This window comes from Eublepharis macularius, chromosome 1, assembly GCF_028583425.1.
Source record: "Eublepharis macularius isolate TG4126 chromosome 1, MPM_Emac_v1.0, whole genome shotgun sequence".
Lineage (NCBI taxonomy): Eukaryota > Metazoa > Chordata > Lepidosauria > Squamata > Eublepharidae > Eublepharis > Eublepharis macularius.
In genome coordinates this window covers 117,697,963-117,717,455 of record NC_072790.1, presented here as the reverse complement: position 1 = coordinate 117,717,455, position 19,493 = coordinate 117,697,963, and the positions used below count along the sequence as shown (strand labels likewise).

Genomic DNA, 19,493 nt, shown 5'->3' with positions numbered 1-19,493 from the left:
TGGACCCTGAACTGCTACAAAGCTAGAGGGCAAGCAACCCTCATTCCTGCTCTTCTTAAGTCCATAACAAAAAATGAACAGGTAACCTACTATTTAGTGACATTCTTGACTTCATAGACTAGTTGAAGATACTGGACTCTGATTAAATAATCACTATCAATTGATTAGCCAGTTGAAAATGTTTTACTAGTCAATTCACTAAGCCTGTTGGAGAAATAAAATTCAAAACAAATACAGGATTTCAGCCCCACAGCCCTAGGAAAATATCCTCCTCTCTTAGGTCACTAGGACATTTTCAGGTTTTTTTAAAAAAAATGTGTATTAGGTTCACTGCATTCCTAGCTTGCATTTAACAAAAGTAAGTCTCTAGTCCATTGCAGAGATATGCCTTTCCCCTTATATCTCCCCAATGAAAGATGCTAAAGAATTATCTTTAAAAATATGAAATCTGGCAATTCAAAGAATGTATTACATAGATAGTTGTATCAGTATCTTATATACTGATAAGTGTCCTGATGTGTGGATATTTAAATCGAGAGACTGGAGCCATGAACAGACAAGACAGATTCTCCTATGGACCTGAAAAATGCCACAGGTTTGCAGAAAAATCTGAATTCTGAAAAAATATATATTGGGGGTTAAAACACTCAAAGCGGTAAAAGGAGCACCTGTAACTTTAACCATATGCACTCAGTGGCTGCTGCTAGGTAATCATAACAGTTTAGTCAGTATTCCATGCTTGGTTTCTACCAATAAAAGGCAGAGAAAGGGTCAGGGCCCTTTCCAGGCCTTTGGAGAAGGACTCATTGGGGCCAGGCCCAGAAGCAGTCACTGGGTGACTTGATGCCACATGACTTGCATGACTTACCCAGGCCTGGCTGTTTGCTACTATTCAAAAGCCCCCCCCCCCCCTGCAAGCCACTGTAGTATAGTGGTTAAAGTTTCAGTGTAGGATATGGGAGACCTAGGTTTTAATTTTCACTATGCTGTTGAACCTCACTGGATGACTTTGATCCAGTCATACCTCTCAGCCTAATCTACCTCTCAGGGTTGTTGTGAGGATAATATGGAGGCAGGAAAAATTATCTAAGCTGCTTTGGGTTCCCATTGTGGAGAAAGGCAGTATATAAATGAAGTGAATTAATAAATAGAGATTAATAATGGAGTAGGGATCCCAGGTCCCCCAGTGAGGGTGGGAGATCCCCCACTCTCACCTTCCACCCACCCCCACTACTCACCTGACTAGCGGGGGGGAAGGTGGGGTGAATAGTCCTTCCGGGTGTGCTCCCAAGGTGGCACGATGACATCTCTCCTGGAACGTCACTTCTGGGCCGAATCGGACCCATTTGGGGTCCAAAGCAGCTTGCTGCGAAGCATGGGAGCACTTCTGGGCCCTGTGCGATGATGTCACTTCACGGACATCATTGCATGGAAGTGACGTCATTGGGCCAACCCGAGGAATACGCACACAAAGACATTGAAAAAGGTGAAGTGCCGGATCTCCCCTGGTAACCCTAATATGGAGGGGGTCAGATTAGGATCTGGCAACTCTAATATGGAGGGGGGTAGATAAAAAGTAAGCTGTTTAGTAGCTTTGACGGAGAGAAGGACATAAGGAAAAATGAGCATATGGAGATTACCAGGAAAGAGGAAATAGTATGGGAAAGGAAATACAGGGAAAAGTGAAGTACCACTCAACAGGCAAACATTTTGTACCAATGAAGGAAGGTGAAGACAGACAAAGTAGGTGAGAAGTAGAAAAGGAAGCAAAGAGAGGGGGAGAGGCTGTGGGTGGGGCCAAGGAAGGGAAAGAAGATATGGTAAGAGGAGGGTAAAATGAGATGCTCCCCACAAGTCCCTGCAGGTCCCCACTTGTAATTATATTAATTGCTGATTTTTTTAAAAAATCCCATTGGCGGGAGGAGAATGAAACTGCCACCCTGAGGAGAAGGGCAGAGAAAAATGGCTACCATGTGGATGGAGGAAATCCAAATTCCTGCCACACTTACGGATCAGATCCAGGTTTTATGCAGTCATTCCCCAAACTTCACAGCTAAGCAGGTTTCAGAAGGATCGGAAAAGAAACTATGAAAACTCTGCCCAAATGCATCATGATGCTTTGGAGAATCAGGAACAAACCCCACTTCCCAACAGCATTGAACCTGGGGCACATAATCAGTGTGGAAAAGGCCAATCCCAGCAGCCATGAGTACAACGAGCTCACAAAGCCCACTTTTAAACCTTTTCTCATCACCAAACACCATTTCGGAGGGAGAAAATGCCATGTGTCACAGGACCTACAATAAAGTGTGGGGAAATAATGCCTCCTCTTGTACAAGCAGAGGAAGCCTGGTGGATAGAGGTCTCTGTGAGCACAAGGAGGGATATGTTCTTGCTGCAGCCTCCCCCAATACTGTGTAGTATTATTTTTTCCAGGAAGATCCTCCAATCCTCAGCATAAGCTTTTTGGATATGTAGGGTGGTGCTGGGGTATGTAAGGGTAGGGAAGACCCACTTTCATGAGCTCCTTCCTTCATGCCTATTAGGATCCAACCCCACATATTTAAAAGCATGCACATTATAAACCCCACACAGGAAAAACCTCTTTATACTGTGGAGAAATGTACTCCACCTGAGAATTCATCCCAGTGTTTCATTTATTGTAACTGTTCTCTGGACATGTACAGCAGCCCTGCTGCAGACTAATAGCTGGCAGAATGGAGGGGGTTAACGAAAGGAACCGACAAGCTCCTAGCACAAAGCACCCAAGCTCTTGGTTGTGCTGATGAGTCTGGCCAATGGCCTACCACCATGCACTTTGCTGCCAGGTCACACCCAAAAGGGACTGAGCCAAATGGCTAGAAAGTAAGGCAGGAAGATTCAAATGACCCACATCCTCAGGTAGGACAGACCCCCCCCCCCCCCGCAAGGTACATTATCAATTCTCAGGGCATGATGGAGAAAGTATCTTCTATTTGGGGACAGCCTTTTGATAGACATAAGCCATGAAACACTAATCTTTTACCCAGGAACTCCATCTTGTCCACATGGCAAGTAGAGAAGTCCTAACCAAGATATCTAAGATAATGCTAACTTTAAACTACTGCAGACTTCAAGTAAATTTAGCCTGTCCTAATTAAATATCATTTAGGAAGTACCTAGTGTAAGGAAGAAGAGCACCATGTTTTCACCTTTTCTTTGTTCCTTTGTTCAGCTGAAAGCTTCAACTGAACATGTATATTCTTTTTCCAGCAATACCAGAGAACCTTTAATTGAGTTGCCACAAGTTGACCCTGGGGCATTCTACATTCAAAATGTGTTCTACAACTGAATCACAGCCCCTTCCCAGAATTCTTCATTACATGGGTACAAGTATTGAAAAATATGTGTTTCATTTCTAAGAAGCAAAGGCAGGTATAACAGGTGAGAGGCCAAGCAAAGAGTTTAAGAATTTGTTTTGAACAATTCTAAGTTCTTGAACTTTGCAATAACACTGGATTTGAATAACACAGGGCACCCCTGCCTTGTTCATAGCTTTGAATATTTTAAAAGCAGGAACAACCTGATTTTCTGTTTCCTCTAAGAAGAGGGGTATGGGAAGTACAGAAATATTTACGCTAGATATATTTAAATGTTTTGAAGGTTTTTCCTCCAGAAGAAAACTGGAAATTTTTTTCCTGAGAACTACTTCAGTGAATGGCTTAGAAGTGAAAACCCAAACTATTACAAGAAAAATCTCTTCCCATATAAGCCTCCCACCAGTTAACCACCTGTCAACATCTAGGCCAGCGATGGCGAATCTATGGCACGCGTGCCACAGCGGGCACACAGAGCCCTCTCTGTGGGCACGCGAGCCAAGTCATCGATCGCTAGGTCCAGGGCTCATTTGGAGGGGGAACGCCTGGAACGGCGTTCCAGTAGCTCTGAGCAGAGATCACATGGGTTTTGGCCCTGCCCACGTGATTCCTTTCCCTCAAGGCTGCCTTCTTGCTGCCCCGTCTCTTTAGCAGCAGGAAGCGGAGGCAGCAGCTGGGCTGCTGGGGCTGGCTATCTAAAGAAGAGTAAGCTGCTTTGATTTAATTTGCATTACTTTCAGTCCTGGCTCTTGAGTGAGAGAGAGAGAGAGAGAGAGAGAGAGAGAGAGAGAGAGAGCTTGCAACCCGGGCTGCTGGTGTAAAGAAGGGCAAACTGCTTTGATTTAACTTGCTTTACTTTCAGTCGTGGCTCTTGAGTGAGTGAGAGAGAGAGAGAGAGAGAGAGAGAGAGAGATGTTAATTAGTTCGGACAACTGTATGAGTTGTTTTTTCTTAACTAAAACCTCAGTATTCAGGTTTAACTGCAGTGTTGGCACTTTGAAATAAATAAGTTGGTTTTGTGTTGCAGTTTGAGCACTTGGGCTCAAAAAGGTTCGCCATCACTGATCTAGGCTGTGCATTGTGGACCCTCATGGTAGTATAGTGATCAACTGAGGAACCATTTTCCTGTTATCTCCCCCAATGGAGGATAGAAACTCCTAATCGCTTTCCCCAGTCATCATACCCCATTTCCTGAAACAAAGTTGGCAACCAGAGGCCTTTCTGAAGTTGCACTTCAGTTGTGGAATGCCCTCATCACACCTATAAGCTTAGCACATAGTCTTTTAAAATTTAGTCAATGTTTGCAAATTTGGCTATGTGTTCAAACATTTTGTTAGCTGTTTTCTGTCACTTAGCTTTTGTCTCGGAACTACTCAAATTGAGATGGATTTATTGTTCCTTTTAAACTGCCTGTTGGAAGCATAGGTTGTATTTTTTATCTTGGTAGTTTATTTTGCAGTTTCACTCTTTTTATGGATTGGTTGTTAGTGATTTTAATTGTTTAAAATGTATATTTTAATTTTTTATACAGTTGGGCACACCTTCTGGAAAAGTGGCTAAGATACAACTTAAATTATGTGGATGGAAACTAGAAACAGGACCTGCTCTCTCATGTTATGACATGCCTCTGGAATATCTCACAAAATGTATTTCCTTGATATCCCCTTTTTTGCCCTTTAGGAACCAGGTGAAAGTAGGGTTTTCAGCTCTATATTGGGAAATTCCTGGAGATACGGGGGTGATGCTCGGGGAAAGCGGAGTTTGTGAAAGGGATGGAGCTGTGATGCCACAGATTCCAACTTCAAAAGCTGGTATTTCTTCCAAGGGAACCAATCTTCGTAATCTGTGCTTCCAGAAGAACGCAAGGTCCTACCTGGAGTTTAGAGATTGGCCAGCCTTGGTGAAAACCATCCTTTCCCCTTGGGTCTGTGTTTGACTGTACTTATTGCTGCTTTACTAATAAGGCTTACAACAGTTTCAGTGCTTGACATTTTAATGTTCTGCTATTCTCTGCTGATTGGTTATTGCCATTTGATTTATTTTTGTTTTTATAACATTACCACTAGAATACTTGAAATAAAATTAATAACTTTGATAGAAACTAAAATCTTTTGAGAGTCATCTTGAACCTAATTGAAATATTCCTGCGCAGTTAAGGGCCAGGCTACATGGGAAATGTAGCTTATGCTCAACAAGCAGCCAAATAGAAACCCCAGTCTGGATTGGGTCCATAGCAGTGGGGCAGAGAGGGACTTAACTCTTTGCCTCTGTGCTGTTTCCCTGAGAGAACATCCCACACCTCAAGCTGCTATAAAGCCACTTGGAGAAAACGACAGGCAAACATATTGTACCAATGAAGATAGTTTCAAGTGATGGTTGTTGTGGGTTTTCCGGGCTGTATTGCCATGGTCTTGGCATTGTAGTTCCTGACGTTTCGCCTGCAGCTGTGGCTGGCATCTTCAGAGGTGTAGCACCAAAAGACAGAGATCTCTCAGTGTCACAGTGTGGAAAAGATGTTGGCAGGTCATTTATATCTACTCAGGAGGGGTGGGGTTGAGCTGAGTCATCCTGTAATGCTAATGGCGGGAGGCTTCACTGTATCCTGAGGAGGTTCTTTTGCATATGGATTGGTACTTGATGTACTAATCTTCCCTGCAGGGCTATTGTCGGGTGTAGAGTGTTTTGTTAGCCTGGTGTTTTTCAGAACAATGAGGAAATTAATCATCTAAACCATGCACTTCAGGCAAATGGCTACTCCAGAAATGAAATCCAAAGAGCAATCAAACCCAGGATGAATCAAACAACCAAGGAAAACCAGTCTCCTACAGGAAAAGTGTTTTTGCCATATATCAATGGAATTACTGATCAGATGGGAAATCTTATGAAAAAGCATAACCTTCAAGCAGTATTCAGACCCACCAGAAAAATACAACAGATGCTACGATCAGCAAAAGACAGTAGAGACCCCCTCACCTCTGCAGGAGTATACCGTATACCCTGCAGCTGTGGACAAGTTCACATCGGGACCACAAAGCGTAGCATCCAGAAAAGAATAAAAGAACATGAAAGACACTGCAGACTTGGACAACCTGAAAAATCAGCAGTGGCTGAACATAGCCTAACTCAAACAGGGCACAGTATCTTATTCCAGGACACCAAAATACTGGACAACACTTCCAACTACTTTGTCAGACTGCACAGGGAAGCCATTGAAATTCACAAGCATAAGCAAAACTTCAACAGGAAAGAAGAAACCTTAAGAATGAACAGAGCATGGTTTCCAGTTCTGAAAAACACCAGGCTAACAAAACACCACACCCGACCAGCCTGCTCCTGGGGTAGTGGCCGGTGTGGGAATGTTGGGGAGGGTGTCGTTGGGTCACTGTGGGGCTGTGGGAGGGTGGATTTAAAAGGAGGACTATACCTGTGGCCACAGATGCCACATTCCGTAGGTTCCTGCTGTGGGAGATTTTCCCATAACAGGAATCAATAGAAAGTGACTAGCCACAGGACAGGGGAGGTTAGGTTTTGGGGAGGGGTGTGTGGTATTTGGCAGTTTGGGTGTAGGTGGACTGTGGCTGTGGCCATTGGCAGCCCCAATCCCATGTGTTTCTGCGGTGTGGAAGTCTTCCTCACAGTAGAAAGACAAAGTGGTGTGGCAGGAGAACCACCTTGGGGGGGGGGCATAAAATTGCCCCCCAAAGTGGGATCAGCTTGGGCCTTGGTGGAGGGTGGGAGGACAGGTAGGAGATGGGCCCCTGAAGGTTGGGTGCATTTTGCATGCAAAATTCCACCCCTAGCCACACAAGCCTGTCTTATTTCCCCGATAGGAAATAATGGAGAAAGGGGGGCTAAGAGCAGCATCTTTGGGAGGCCATAAAATGGCTCCCCAAAGTGAGATCTGCTTGAGCCTTGGTGGAGGGAGGGAGGACAGGTAGGAGGAGGTCCTCTGAAGTTTGGGGGCATTTTGCATGCAAAATTCCACCACTAGCCACACAAGCCTCTCTTATACCCCCATAGGGAATAGTGGAGTGGAGTTGGATAGGGGCACCTCCTTTGGGAGGCCATAAAATGGCCCCCCAAAGTGGAATCTGCCTGAAACTTGGTGGAGGGTGGGAGGACAGGTGGGAGCAGGTCCCCTGAAAGTTGGTTGCATTTTGCTTGCAAAATGCCACCCCAAGCCACCTAGAAAGATGACTTTTTCCCCATAGAGAACAATGGAGATTGTAGGAGGATGGGGGCACCTTGTTTGGGGGGGCATAACATGGCCCCCCAAAGTCCAATCTTTCTGAAACTTGGGGGGTAGTTAGAGGAGAGTTAGCAGACAGTCTCCACCAAGTTTGGTGTGATTTGGACAGAAAATGCCCCCCCTGACTCCCAGAAAGCCAGGAGAAGGTTTTCTCATTGAAAACAATGGCCGAATTGCTTCGGTAATCTCTGTTTCAGTATTACCAAAAATTTTCGGTATTCAGAAAAAGTTTCGGTAATACTGAAAAACCCCGAAACGGCCGTGATTCGGTATTTTTAACCTAATCAGAACACCGAATTGCACACCCCTACTGGCAACCCACTGAATGGTGGAGGGAAAATAATGCAAAAATCGCAGCCACGCCACTCTAGGATTCAGTAAAAAGTATGGTAAAACCATAGAATTTCTGTTGAATCCCAGAGCCTGTGACATTACTTGCTGATTTGCTCAGAAAATGACATCAAAACATTGACATGGCAGTGCCTCCTCATGTTCCTGTCTCCCTCTGGGTGGCTGCCACTGGCTGGAAGCCCTACAAGTATCCCAGTTTGGTGTAGTGCCAGTTTGGTGTAGTGGTTAAGAGTGCAGGACTCTAATCTGGAGAGCTGGGTTTGATTCCCCACTCCTCCACGAAGCCAGCTGGGTGACCTTGGGCGAGTCACAGTTCTCTGGAGCTCTCTCAGCCCCACCCACCTCACAGGGTGATTGTTGTGGGGGTAATAATAACACTTTGTAAACCGCTTTGAGTGGGCATTAAGTTGTCCTGAAGGGCGGTATATAAATCGAATGTTATTATGTTATTATATAGTTTGGCCCTAGGTTACCAGTGTATAATAATACAGAAATCTTTTTGCATATAATAGATAGAAATATTTATTATCTTGCAGCTTGCCAGCCACAATGTTGATGTAATAATTAATACAAAAAGAGTGCCAACAGGAAGTCTTGGTGTATTTCTCTAGAAAGCAGGATGGAGTCAGTTATTTTTTAATTTATCTACTTCTCAAGTATTTTTTTTAAAATCTCTCTTGTAGAAGTGCTGTTTAAAAAAATCATACTGTTTAAAAGTTTCTGTTCTTGCCTTCAAGAGACACCAACTTCTGAATTGATCTAACAATCATTTTGCTGTAAGTGAATGTTTTGCATTTTATCTTTTGCATCTGATTGAGAAAATTACAATATAGCTTTCCTTTTGTAGGCCAGTTCCAGTGCCTTCCTTCCTAGCCCGTCTCTGCTTTCACCACACTCCAAATTAAGATTGGCAAGCACACTAGGCGAACCATGGATTCCTCTGCATCCTCTTTCTACTCAAAGTGGTAACACGGTTTCCTCCATTCCTGTTGTTTACGGGACTGCTATAGGATTGCAAACATCCATGAGGGGGCTGGAGATCTCCTGGAAATACAAGTGATCTCCAGACTACAGAGATCAGTTTCCCTGAAGAAAATGGCTGCTTTGGAGGGTAGATTCGATAGCATTATACCCCACTGAGGTACCTCCCTTTCCCAAACCCCAGCTTCTCCAGGCATACACTCCTGAAATTTCCAGACATTTTCCAATCCGGATTTGGCAACCCTAGGCTACTATGATACATTAAAAGATCTTTCTCAAAGATCATCATGGGGATCCTGAATGCATTTTGCATAATAGAAATAGGAACAAGGCAGCTTTTTTCCTTCATTGTTCTTATTGATTCAGGTGATTGCTGCAAAACATGACTCCCAATCTCTAATTCATCTTTTGTGACTGCATTATGTGTTAGCAAAGATTGTGTTTCCTTTGCAATAGCAAATGATGGTGACAGCAGTCTGTAGAGGCTTGCACATTCATGGCAATGTCAGGTGTAGGGTTGCCAACAATTTGGAGAAAAAATGTCCTGTCTCCTTAATAGAGGATCATAGGATGTTATTTACCAAGTGGTGGTGTTTACCTCCATGCCAAGAAAAACTTCATCTGCCCATTTCCACACATTCAATCTCTATTAAAAGGGCAGGGCATTTTTTCCTCCAGGCTGTTGGCAACCCTGGCCAAGTGTGTCCTGCAGACAAAGCCCTGGGGAATACATTAAAGCTACATTATATGCTTCCAGCTGATATCTTTTTGGGTTTTTTTCAGTGTTCAATCAAAAGGGAAGAATATAAAATTATTACCTGTGACAAGAACAACTGAATAGGAGCATTCTGCTCAATATAGTTACTTGCTTAAAATTTCCTGGAAAAAGAAAGGCTCATGCAGTTCTGTAACAATATATCAAAATAGTTGATAAGAATTTGCAATTCTTCACGGTAAGATGAAACATTGTTCTTGGTCCTCCAAGGCTGCAATTCCAAATAGACTCTAATGGACCCAGAAGAGTGCTTAGGACTGCATTGTAAGCCATGGGTTAGCTTATAGATGCCCTCTTCCTTTTCTCTTGCTCCTTTTCTGTTTCTCACCAAACCATAGTTTGCTGGGACATGTAAACCAGAGAAGCCATTGATCTTGTTTAAAAAAAAATAGTTTTCCTGCTTCAAATGTAATGTCAAATTACAGTTTGCCAAGAGGAAATCCAGGCAGGTGAATGCAAACACCCAAGCGTCAGGTATGAATATGCAAACAAAGTCTATATAACAGTACCTTTTAAAAGCTGGAGTGGGGAATTTTAGGAAACATAAACTAGATCTTAGAATTAAACATTTAACTCATCTTGCTAATACAACTTGAAATTCAGGATTCCAGGAAAAAACACTATATAATATTCTGGGGTACATTTTCCCATGAGAAAAATTCTTTAAGGTTTAGGTGACACTTTAATTCCTGACTTTGGCTTGTGGGCTGCATTGTTATGATTCTAAGTTGTTTATATAGCCACATAGGAAAAATTATTTATTTTGCACATCTTTCACCAACTATAAACTGTGAAGAAAGGAATTTTTGAATGCACAGGCTTTCCTCTTAGTTTTGATTTGTTTATTGATAGGTTTCACTGCTGGAATAAGCAGCGGTTATCAGTGTCACCTCCTTTACTTGAGTTATTTTATTATCTTTCAAAATGCTGGGCCTTTCTTTAATCATTATTGAAATGACTGTATCAGTGTTTTAATCTAGATTTTGTTAATTTTGTTCATCCACATACAAAAGAATCTTCAAGGGATAGTGGTTATTTCTGCCTCCTTGACATGTATACTATAAAGGCATTCTGAGTAGATGCTGAGTTATCTTATTGGCTCTTAGTATGTCAGCAATGAATGGTTTCATAAGCAAAATTTCCAGCTGGCCTTTAAAGGATCATTATTTCTAGAATTCATGCATTGGCATTGTTCTGGAGCAGTAACTACCAGGTTGTCACCATTTGAAGTGCTGCAGAATAGCTAAACTAATATGACTAAATACCGCCATTTAAAAAACAGAACTTAGTTCTGCCCCTTCCCTGTGGTAGCTCCATTGGCTACCTGGAGGTTTCCCTTTACTTCAGGGGAAATGAGGTTTATATTTATGGCAGAGTGAGGGGGGAATGGGAGCCAGATGTGTCATATACCAATTGGACATAATGTTGTCTGAATATTCCCCTTTATTATTGGGGCAGTCTGCTGTTTGATATAATTTGTACACAGACCATGCATGTGACCTATTGCAATTTAGATGCACAAAAGTCTTGATGGCACTGAATAGAATACCAGATCTTTACAAACGAAATGGGTTAAGAACATGATGGTTCTTGTATTTAAAGCAAACACTTTGGCAGAGTTGAGAACAATTAGATTCCTTCATTCATTTAGCACAGCTGATAGTCAAAAGGGGCTTTCCATCCTAGGAAAGTGAAGCAGCATCAAAGGGATTTTTTTTTCTTTTCCTCTGAAGAGACTAAGTACCTCAAATAAAACCTTCCATTATATTTTAAGTGCTTGCCAAAAAAAAGTGCTTTTGCAAGCAAACAGTAAAGTCAAAATTCTTTGGTATGAAAAGTATGAAGGAAACTTTTCTAGTTAGCAGTGGGCAATATATTGCCACCTACTTGGCTCTGTTTTTCAGCTTATCCTCTTTGTAATGTGATACAGGACTGGGATGGTGGTTGTGTGAAATCTCCCAACAGTAACTAGCTCAGTAGTGCTGCCACAAGAGTGGTCTTAAGGATAGGAGGCTCTCTGAGGAAGGCTTGATGAGCAGGCAATGGGCTAGAAACAAGAGCCTGCCAAAAAGGCTCGGAAAAGGGCCTGAGGGTAAAAGATTAAGGAGGTATGTAAGGTAAAATTGGTGAGGAAAAAAGTGAACCCTAAGAAAGGAGGCAGCTGGGAAAATGGGTTAGCTGAATAAGGAGAGAAGGCCAGAAATAATGAGGGTCCTAGTCTGAGGTTTTTACTGTACATTTATTATGGTCTGCCATTTTCTTATCCTTTTTTATCCCTCTTGTCCTTCAGTCCATGATTAGATACTTAGATACTTTGGTATGTCTATAGAAAATGATAGATAAGAAAATTAAAAATTGGCACCATATTTCTTGAATCAGTGCCACATTCCAATAATATTCTAAGTCATACTAAGAATCATCATTAACATTAATTAGTCATCAGCTCATTATAACATGAAAGACATTTCTTTAGCTGGATTAAAAAAAATAAGGCTGAGAAAGCTCTAGAAAGAAAGTAAAATACTGTTATCTGTGGAACTGTTGATTTAGTTCTAGCAATTTGTTGCATCTTTACACTTCATTTGTGTTTACTTTACTTAAGTGATAAGCAACCCAATCCTATATCTATTTACTCTGAAGCAACTACCACTTACTTCCAAGAAAGTATAAATAAGATTATAGCTTAAGACCCATTGATTTTCAACATAATTTTAAGCGTTCCCTTTTTTCAATTGTGCTCATTTACATTCTTAGAGGAAGATTAAAAAGAGTGGAAAATTAAGAAAGATTACTTTTTAAATAATTTTAAAAGATCTAGATGTGGCAGTGTCATTGTTTAATATAGCTGTCATAAAAACAACCTTTGAATTCAATTGAAAAGCTGTTTACTGTAGTGAAGTACTTTTAGTCAGTTAGACGAGTAGAATTAGGTAGATTATTGACTGCAATCTTGGTAAGCTATTGTTTTAAAACTGTTTTGGCTATGATTTTTGCTATTCCTACACACAACTTCTGTAGCTCTTGTCACGTAGCTCATCCAGGGATGCTCACTGTGGGATATCATGCACATGACCAATGGACATTCATAGGTTGTATGTATTAGCCATCCATGCACACTTTTTGTCTGTGTAGGCTGTGCATGTCTGACTCTATTCTTAACTCCATGCATTCTGTGGTCTGAATCTTACCAGTCGGTTAGCAAAGTTTGGAGCCTTTGTCAAGCCTAAGGACCATTCCTCCAACTTCAGTGGTTCTTCTGCCAGGGGAGGGGAGCCACTTGGAGGAATGATCTGTAAGCCCAAGGAAAACTTGCTGAGCAGAATAGTAGCATATAAGCCATTATTCTGCTTTGAGTCCACATTGAGTGGGAAAAGGCAGGATAATATGCCCAAACAAATAAATCTCTGGACTGCTTGTATGAAAAAGGCTCCTGAATTAACCCTATGTGACTATGTGGCCCCAAACAGAGCCAACCTTGGATAATGTTTCCTCATTCTTCAGACTGGTATAAGCCAGTTAAGTTAAGCATAATTTAGAGTTGCCTGAGGGCAGTTGATCTAATGCCCAGGAAGCTGACTGAATCTTGCTTCAATGAAAGGCACAAAAAAGTGCTCTATGGTACAAATCCAGAAATCAGCTTGAAAGTTGTATATGGGTATACAACTGTCTTTGTGAAAGGAATAATAAAACTGATTGTTTTTTGAATGTAGAACTGTAAATGGAACCTTCTAATCACAAAAAAAGTGTTAATCTGAGGAAAATAATGTTTATATGATTTTTTTTTTACTCCCAGAATGACATCAGCTTGGCTATTTTGCATTTAAAAAGTCAACAAGGTAATTTCTCCTAGCTGATTGATGGTAATAATGCAAAAAGTAATAATACAAATACTAGGTCAGTATGCTTTTTAAAATTCAGCTTGTTTGAGACTTTTCAATTGAAATCAAGACTGCACAGATTCCTCCATTATGTGTTCTTTTTCATATTACTTCTAGGCACGTTAATTAAAATATTTAGCTGGAAAAGTATAGAAATACTGAGCACAATGGCAGCAAAACTTTGAAGATTCCAAAAGCTTTATCAAATAAACATAACTCATATTTATATGAAATTGGTATATGTTAGGATAATTACTTCTGTGCCTTTGGGATAAAGGAAGTACCATCAGCCAAATTACACAAGGGTGTGGATTAAATCAAGCATTACTTTTTACTTGGCATCAGTAGCTTTTGGTTGCAAAATCAAGTTATGATATCGTATTGAGAGAGTAACTTGTTCAAAATTGTTCGTGGCTTTTTTGTTTTACCATATAATTTTTTTAAAAAATCAGCTTTATGAAAAGTATTGAGTAGTATTCCGTATACAGGAAACTTTTAAAAGAGTTATTAATAAGATGAGACTTCTACAGCCATGATTTAAATTACCAAGAAAAAGACTGGTTTATTTAAACCAGTTTTCTCATTTTGAAGGTGAATAAGCCTGCTTATTTCTTGAATATGCATATCTGCAAACTGGGTACTATAACAATTAAAACATACTCGTTTACATCTAGTAAACCCAGGAGCACAACTGAAAAGCTTTTGTCATGTAACCTACAGAATTAATGTACTTAGAGGTAAGAAACAGGTTTCTGTTGGGTTTTCTGAAGACTTGAAAGAATGCTGTGCAAAGCCACTAAGTTGAAGGCTGTGCATAATTACTTCGAAGTTTCACTAAACAAGTGGGATTATTCTCAAACTTTCCATAAGCAAGGATTTGTATATTGGGCCAAATAATTTTTTCTCATTGTAATATGTATATGCCCATACTGTTTCGTTTCTAAAGTAATAGCTCAAAAACATTCTAGAGCTAATATAGATGGAAGGCATAAAATAGGAGCACAAAATCTGTAGATGATCCTGGTTGCATACAGAATTGCATCTTCAGGTTCCTTGTACTTGTGATTTAGAATTTCATTCTAAACCAGTTTTTTAAAAGAGGTTTTTTCCCCCCAAAATTAATCAATTTATTATTATTTAATTTCTGGCTTTTATCCACTGTGTCAGTTTCACTTAGAACAGAGAGAGACACAAAGCAAGATGAGTTTTACTTTTCAGAAATAAGAGAGGAAATCTAGGTATTATTTCTGTTGGCATATTCCTTTTCCCAGTAGAGTGACAGGAGGAAGAGATAAATGCTATTCCAACTGCCTTCTCCCCTCTGCCATTCACTTGGTTCGTCTTTGGCAAATGGCTTGCATTTATACCTGTTGTCTGTCTGCTTCAGGAGAAGGTTTTCTCCCAAACCAGGAAAAACAAATCTTATTTATTTGCATTTTTTTATTCTGCTCTCCCCGCAAGCGAGCTCAGAGTGGCTTACAACTTTATGAAACATACAATAAAATGTAGAATAAAATTTAGCAGCATTATATAATCATCAATAATAGCATAATATTTTAAAACAGCCAAGCGCATATTGCACTGCTCACTCAGCCTAAATAACCTGTGGGGCAGGGTGGCCATTTATGGACGGATACAAGATTGGGGGGGCGTGTTCCCCCCGTGGTTGATATGCTGGCTTATTTTGCCTGACTGATGAAGGCCAATAGAATCAATGAAGAGTGATACTTAAAGATGTCAATCTTCAGGCTGACACTTGGGATACCAAAAGGGCAATGGCCAGCATTGCTGACTGGGTTCCAAGGAAGGCCTTAAAGGATAGTGAAGGTAGTTTTTTTTCTCTCTTGTTGGTCATTGTGCAGCTATACCGTTCTATTAAGAGTAAAACAGTGCTCTAGAGGGATTGTCTCTTATTCCTTATAGTTGATAAGAAAGGATTAAATCCTTTCTCCTTCTGAGGTGGAGGACATCTTAGATGATTCCCACCATCCAATCAGGGAGGCAAGAACTAATTTTCTTCCTGTTCCAGTCTGGTACGTGGGACACCCTCTCCTCAGTTCTGTTTCTGCCTCCAGGGAGAGCAGTCTGATAGCAGGCCTGCTCTCCTACTTTCTAACTGCCATAACAGCTTTTCTCTTCAGTCTTAAATCTTGATTCCCCCCCCAACCTTTGTTTTTATCCTTCCTCTAATCTCATCTTCCTTTTGTATTTCTGACTCTGTTGAGTTAACCCTTTGTCTTTCCTCTGTATCTTCTTGCTGTACTCTCCTGTCTCTTACTACTCTCCCTGGCCAACTGAGACAATCACGGAAGCCATTTTGGGCAGCCATCTGTATGATGGACGGCAGGGATTCTGAGAACAGCTTCCAAGATGAGTTTTCCCCAGGAGCTGCATTGAGCGTGGCAGGGATTGATTGATCCGGCACCGATGTGCCTTCATGGCTTGTGCGTGCTCCTGGCAACAATTTGGCATTGACATGCCTTTGTGGCTTGTGCAGTTTCCTGGCAACAAATCGACCTTAAAGCTGCAGAAGAACTTCAAACAGCCCATCTCTGAGTGGAAACCAGAAGCAACTACACGCTTCTGCTCTGCAGCTGGAGTGGCATGTTCTCTTAGCCTGTGATTTTGGTGGGAAAAGATGCTGGGAATCTCCTCAGCTCTGGCAAGACAGTGAATATGCCCATGCCAACTTCCCGGCTGGAGATTCCACAGCAGGTTATTTCACTTTCGATTTAGCCCTGCCATTACAACAGAACCCTCCCCGTCGGATGGGTAATATACCAAGGGTGCAAACCTGCCCATGTCTACTGAATTTTTTAATTACTAAGACTAATCATGATGGAGGAAATATATAATCTCTGCCAGGCCAAAGGCTCTGTTAATAGTGTGGCGTCTACCTCCCCGCTCCTTCCCCCACACCTAGAATGAATGTTAGGCAACATTCCAAAAAAAAGGAAGGGGCACTGACCAGCTAAGGCTGCCCAAAAATGATCCAGGGATAGAAAAACAGGAAGGGATCCTCACTGGGCAGGGGGATTGCCCTCAGAGAGCATCTCTAATGAAAAGAAAAGGGGGGATTCCTTTAGATGTGGAAGAGGAGGAAATATTTGTGCCAGAACAGTCAGCCCAGCTGCTTGAATCTGAGGATTACCAGTATTTACTACCTAAGACACTCTCAGCCTTAGGACTGCAGGAATTACCCTTGAGGGTGGAGGACCCTAAGACAGGGAATACCAAATCCAGACCCAGGGAACAAAGAGTCTTTTCCTAGGGAAGGCTCTTCAGAAAAAGTCTGCCCATTTCCAGAATTTCTCAGGAGACAGCTCAAGGCTGAGTGGTCTAAGCCATCAGCCAATAAGCCACCCCTGAACCTTGTCAAAAAACTGTACTTACTATCTTGCTTTGTTAATGAGATATTGCAGTACCTACGATCAATGCTCCAGTGGCTACACTTCAATCCTCTGGTCTCCTGTCTGAGCATGACCAAGGATCAGTCAGAGACAACTTAGTTAAGAAAGTCCATGCTGAAAAGATATCATGAGGCCACAACTTGGCTATTAAGGCTACAGCCATTGTCTCCATTGTCCCCAAAGCATCAGTAGTATGGTTCAGAAAACTGATCCAACTTATTCTAGACAGAAATGGACTGTCTATTCTAGACAGCAATAATCTTTGAAGGGGCAAACAGAATTTTGAAGGCCAGTACCTTCAGGGTGGTCACTACCCTGAATGCTCTTGCCCATTCTTTAAGGGCTATGGCCTTGACAGCAGTGACAGGAAGGCCCCTTTGGCTGAGAACATGGCCAGCAGTCTCACACTCTAAAAATATCGTCCTGGCTTACCCCCTTCGAGGAGACAAGCTGTTTGGGGATGCCTGGAAAAGATCTTGGTCGAGACCTGGGCGGAAAAAAGAAAAGAAAAAAAGAAAGATAGCCAAAACACACAGATGATCTGAGAGGCAACCCTTTATCCTCTGTCCTTTCATTTGCAACACACTCTACCAAAGTGTAGACAAGACCCCAAGCAACCATCCTGGGGTTACTCTAGACAACACTATAAAAAGGGGGGTTCCTGCACCCATAATTAGATAGCACTCCACACATGGTGAGAGAGCCGACCTTGACACCAAGTTTTACTAAACATAACTCACAAGCCGTCCCGGTGGGAGGCCGACTATTTCTTTGCCATCAAGCTGGGATTGACACGCAGGTGGATGCCTGGACCTTAGAAGTAGTTTCACAAGGTCATTGCATACAATTTGGAAGCTATCCACCAGAACATTTTGTCATCTTCCCCCTCCTCTCATAACCACCCCCCAAAAGGCCATCCAATACTCTGGACATTCAAGCAGAGGAGCACGTTTCCAAAATGATTGGGGACTGAAAGGTGATATTAGACCTCAAATTCATCAAATTTCATCACTTTTAGATGGAGACTCTTCACTCAGTTGCAGAAGTTATTCAACCAGAATACATGACATCTATAGATCTTACAGAGGCATGCCTCCATGTACTGATTCTACCAGCCCATTGGCAATACCTGAGATTTTGCATGGACAAAATCCATCTGCAGTCCACCACACCAAGAGTATGCACAAAGCCCCTGGTCAACCCCATTGTACGGTTCAGAGAGAGAGAGGGGTATTCTTGTTCATCTATATCTACAGGATCTCCTGATCAGACCAAGCTTGAGAAAAATCTTATCAGGACACTCAGTTTACCATTCAGTTCCTACAACATCATGCTTCTTGATCAACCTCTGCAGGAGTTCGCTTCAACCTTTTCAAAGGTGAAACACTTGAGTATGATCATAGACACCAAAATGGCATTGTCTATTCCTCAGCAAAGAAAAGGTCAGGAAGACCAATCAGTTGGTTGAGACCATCATCAAAGTGCGAAGTCACCACTCATGTCACTGGCCAAGTTGATGAGCTTACTAGTTGCCAACAACAATGTGATACCTTGGGTGGTCTGCTTGCAAGACCACTTTAGACCTTCCTCAGACCTTACTGATAACAGATCATGGAGAAGACAGATTTTCCCATTCAGATATCACTTCAGATCTGAACCAACCTTTGATGGTGGACCAAGGAGACCAACCTACTGCAAGGCAAAAGAGTTATGACCTATTGAGAACAACAAATATTTACAAATGCAAGCCTCAAAGGTTGGGGGTGATGTTGGAGGTAATTCCAGTCCAGGGTCGTTGGACAACAAAGAAGCACATCTTCTTATCAATGTCTTGGAACTACGAGCAATTCATCTGGCCTTGCTCCAGTTCAGATAGTGAACTCACATGTCCTGATCTGTATGGACAAGGTTGCATACAAGGCCTGTATAAACAAGCAAGGGGGATCCAAGTCCTTGAGGCCACACAAAGAGGAAGCAAGGATACTTACCTGGGTGGAAGGTCACTTAGCCTAGATCAGAATGGAACACATCAAAGACATATCCAAGGTCCAGGCATATTGGCTGAGCAGTTACACCATGCAACAGGGGGAATGGTCCCTCAAGCAAGATCTCTTCCGATGGATAACATCAGTTATCAAGTTATAGGACAAGGTTCTTCCGCCCACAAGTAGAAGGGATGGATGTCCTGAATTTGCAATGGGCATCAGGTCGCATCTATACATTCCCAAACTTCTGAGAAAGATCAAGGAATAGGGAATGGGAATGCTAGTGGTTGCCCATTGGTGGCCGCACAAACTGTGGTTTTTCCATGCTTCAACAGGTGGCAATATCTCCACCGCTCATCATAACAAGCCCTCAGGACATGTGACAGCAGGAAATTTGTCAGTCTCATTCAGACTGGCTCTGCTTAACCATGTGGAAATTGAAAGGAACTCCTCCCTGTGATGGAGATATTTCCCAAAGGTGACTGACAATCCCCTGGCATCCAGGAAA

The 19,493-nt window shown here is 42.0% G+C and overlaps 1 protein-coding gene across 4 annotated transcripts in view; it reads left to right on the top strand.

Annotated features, from left to right (window-relative positions):
- Positions 1 to 19,493, top strand: part of AHI1 (Abelson helper integration site 1) — a 181,670-nt gene that overhangs the window by 93,135 nt on the left and 69,042 nt on the right. For 3 of the 4 annotated variants that reach the window (XR_008597506.1, XM_054986316.1, XM_054986328.1), the window contains exon 19: positions 8,804 to 8,921. Coding sequence is in view for 2 of the 4 variants with exons in the window: in XM_054986316.1 (XP_054842291.1) it covers positions 8,804 to 8,921 (118 nt within the window). In the remaining 2 variants the exon portion in view is untranslated. Of the gene's footprint in view, positions 1 to 3,252; positions 3,424 to 5,036; positions 5,123 to 8,803; positions 8,922 to 19,493 lie in introns of those variants that run through there. The other variant, XR_008597507.1, reaches the window with a different exon arrangement.